Genomic DNA, 2,454 nt, shown 5'->3' on the forward strand with positions numbered 1-2,454 from the left:
AAAAAAAAAAAAAAAAAAAAAGCCTATACACTCGTCCAGAGAACAAAGGAACTGAAAGATGTGTTGCCTGATGTGCGTAATATTGCCCTGCAATTATGATGAAAGGGTTCTTTTTTTCTAGAAAACCATATCGAAGCCTGTCAAGGAAAATTTTTCGCACTAGTTTCTTTGTCCCTCTAAATTGGTTGTTAGATTCATAATCCATCGCATGTCCAGTTTCCTCATTTCATTCGGGCGCTCTTTTCTACCCTTAAATCATAAACCGTTCGGATAGTGGGGATTTTCACTAGTCAAGGTACTAAGTAATGTCTCAGACAGTCAAAACAGACACCGCATGGATAATCCTGATAATAATCTTTACTATGTAATTATACCGTAAGCCAACAAATAAAGCTCCAAGGATCATAAAGACCGAGGATCGTCATTGCCACGAAGCGGTGATACGTTACCACCATAGTAGACAAGTTACGGCTGGCGGCATCAACCGCCACATACGTCGGTGCAGTGAATAGACACATAGCAGTCTCTTGAGCTACACTCATTTCAATGACATTCCTCATTGTCCCAATCACTATATTGTAGCTTACAAGTCGTGTAACATACATTCAACATCACGTATCACCAAAACACCCAATGTGTATACATATTGGTACATTGGTTTACCATTCACATTAGTCATGGGTACGATTTCGGTGAGAACAAGCATATCCAGCCAAGGATTCCGGGTAACCTGGGCGCCTGGACTCGAGCTAAGGCAATTAGGGGCCTCTATCCGGCCAGCCAAGGCCGGATGCCAAGTGATCCCATGGAAGAGCTATTCCTCCCCTGTCTGGGCAGGGCCGAAGCAAAGTTTGCGGCTTTAATTAGTGAAAACAGAGCTGCGTAGCGACTTGAACCTCCTATGAATGCCCTCTTCGACATGTTCATATAATCTTCGATTGTATTGTTCCCTCAGCTTCTAGAATCCTCATGGAAAAGTGCCCGACACGGCACGGGCGACGCTGATCAGACTCGTGTGGGTTGCTTCTGCATAAAAGGGCAACTCTAGTATCCATCATGGATACCTGATTCTGTATCCTTATTTGTAGAAGGTTTATGTACACATTCCAGTGCATCACGTGGGATGCCTTCAGGCATGACCGTCTGGTTATTCAGGCGCTCAATGATCGACGCTTTCATTCGGCTGTTTTCGGGATTTAATTGGCAGGCAACCTATTCCAGTCTCGGGCTAGACTCAAGCCCGTGACCCGCTACCGCTCGAAACTGGCTTGACCGCCTGCCGCATCGGAGCACTCCGCCTTTCCAACTGCATCCACTTGGCACTAACTCCAGTCATTGCATCAAGTGTTGTTTCTGTTACTTTGAATATTGACATTATCTTGGTTCCTGACAACTCCATCTATCCTCTATATTCAGGCAAAAGCCCACAGTTAAACCCTTTGTTCCTTTTATCACCTTCTTCTATCGCCCAGTTGGAGGAGGATGTGCCCCGATATCAACTCACTTCCCCCGTCGCGTTCCTCTTCTGCCTCCCCGCGTCAAGCACGGAATCTCCACACTTCTTCTGACAGCCAGCAGCATTCTTCATCCGGGTTCTCCCCTGCATCGGCCACCGTGAGTAATAATAACAACAATAATCAGAACAACCATCATCATACCTCGGAGGTCCCTCGTCGGCCTTCCCGCAGCTCTCGTGCGGGCATGCCGGGGCCAGAGCGACGCCGGTCCGCTGCCGGTGCCAACTTTAACCTGAATAATAATGAGCCGACTGGGGACTCCATGGCCCCGTCCGACCACCGCTCCTCACTAGGTCCCCATGGACTTCGGACGTCTAGCCCATCGAGCCTCGGAGGCAGCCCGATTATTGCGACCGGGGACCCGCATCATCAACGTGCCCCTTCGTTGGGGGAGCTGCATCAAGAATTGGAGCAGGAGCAAGAAGCCCAAGTGGTATGAACCCGACCGTCACCGTATCATTGCCGTGGCGGTTAAATTGCCACCCCCTTGTCGATACATGTCAACTAATCTGGATTTCGGTTAGAACCGACTCTTGCATATGATCCGAACCCAGCAAACTCAACTGCAGCAATTACAGCAGCAGCAACAGCAACAGGGTACCCAGGGCACGGCTATCGACGATTCGGACCGCTCTGCGTTTCCTATCATTCCACCCGTCTCGGCTGGTGGCAGTCGAACATCAACTCAATTTCCCTCGTCGCTGTCCAGCCGCCGACCCTCACGGCCGTCGAGCCAGGCGGCGTCGCCTAGTCTCCGACCGCTGTCCGATGCACCCCGCGGGCCGGAGGGACCTGAGTGGATCGCGGGCACCAGTGAGAGCCCGGCACGACGGAGCAGCCGCGACGAAGGTGCGTACTACCAGGCCGAAGCCGCAATGCTTGCGAGGGAGAATCAAATTTTGCGACAGCGCATTCGGGATTTAGGTGAGTGGTTTTT

At 50.4% G+C, this 2,454-nt stretch overlaps 1 protein-coding gene across 1 annotated transcript; it reads left to right on the forward strand.

Moving 5' to 3' along the window:
* Positions 1-1,290: 1,290 nt before the first annotated feature.
* BDV27DRAFT_139982 (uncharacterized protein) lies at positions 1,291-2,103 on the forward strand. Its single transcript, XM_032069566.1, has 2 exons — positions 1,291-2,026; positions 2,081-2,103. Exon 1 carries the CDS (start codon positions 1,483-1,485, stop codon positions 1,954-1,956), a length of 474 nt encoding a protein of 157 aa, XP_031920158.1. The 5' UTR covers positions 1,291-1,482; the 3' UTR covers positions 1,957-2,026; positions 2,081-2,103.
* Positions 2,104-2,454: the final 351 nt, after the last annotated feature.

This window comes from Aspergillus caelatus (genome assembly GCF_009193585.1).
Source record: "Aspergillus caelatus strain CBS 763.97 unplaced genomic scaffold BDV27scaffold_636, whole genome shotgun sequence".
NCBI lineage: Eukaryota > Fungi > Ascomycota > Eurotiomycetes > Eurotiales > Aspergillaceae > Aspergillus > Aspergillus caelatus.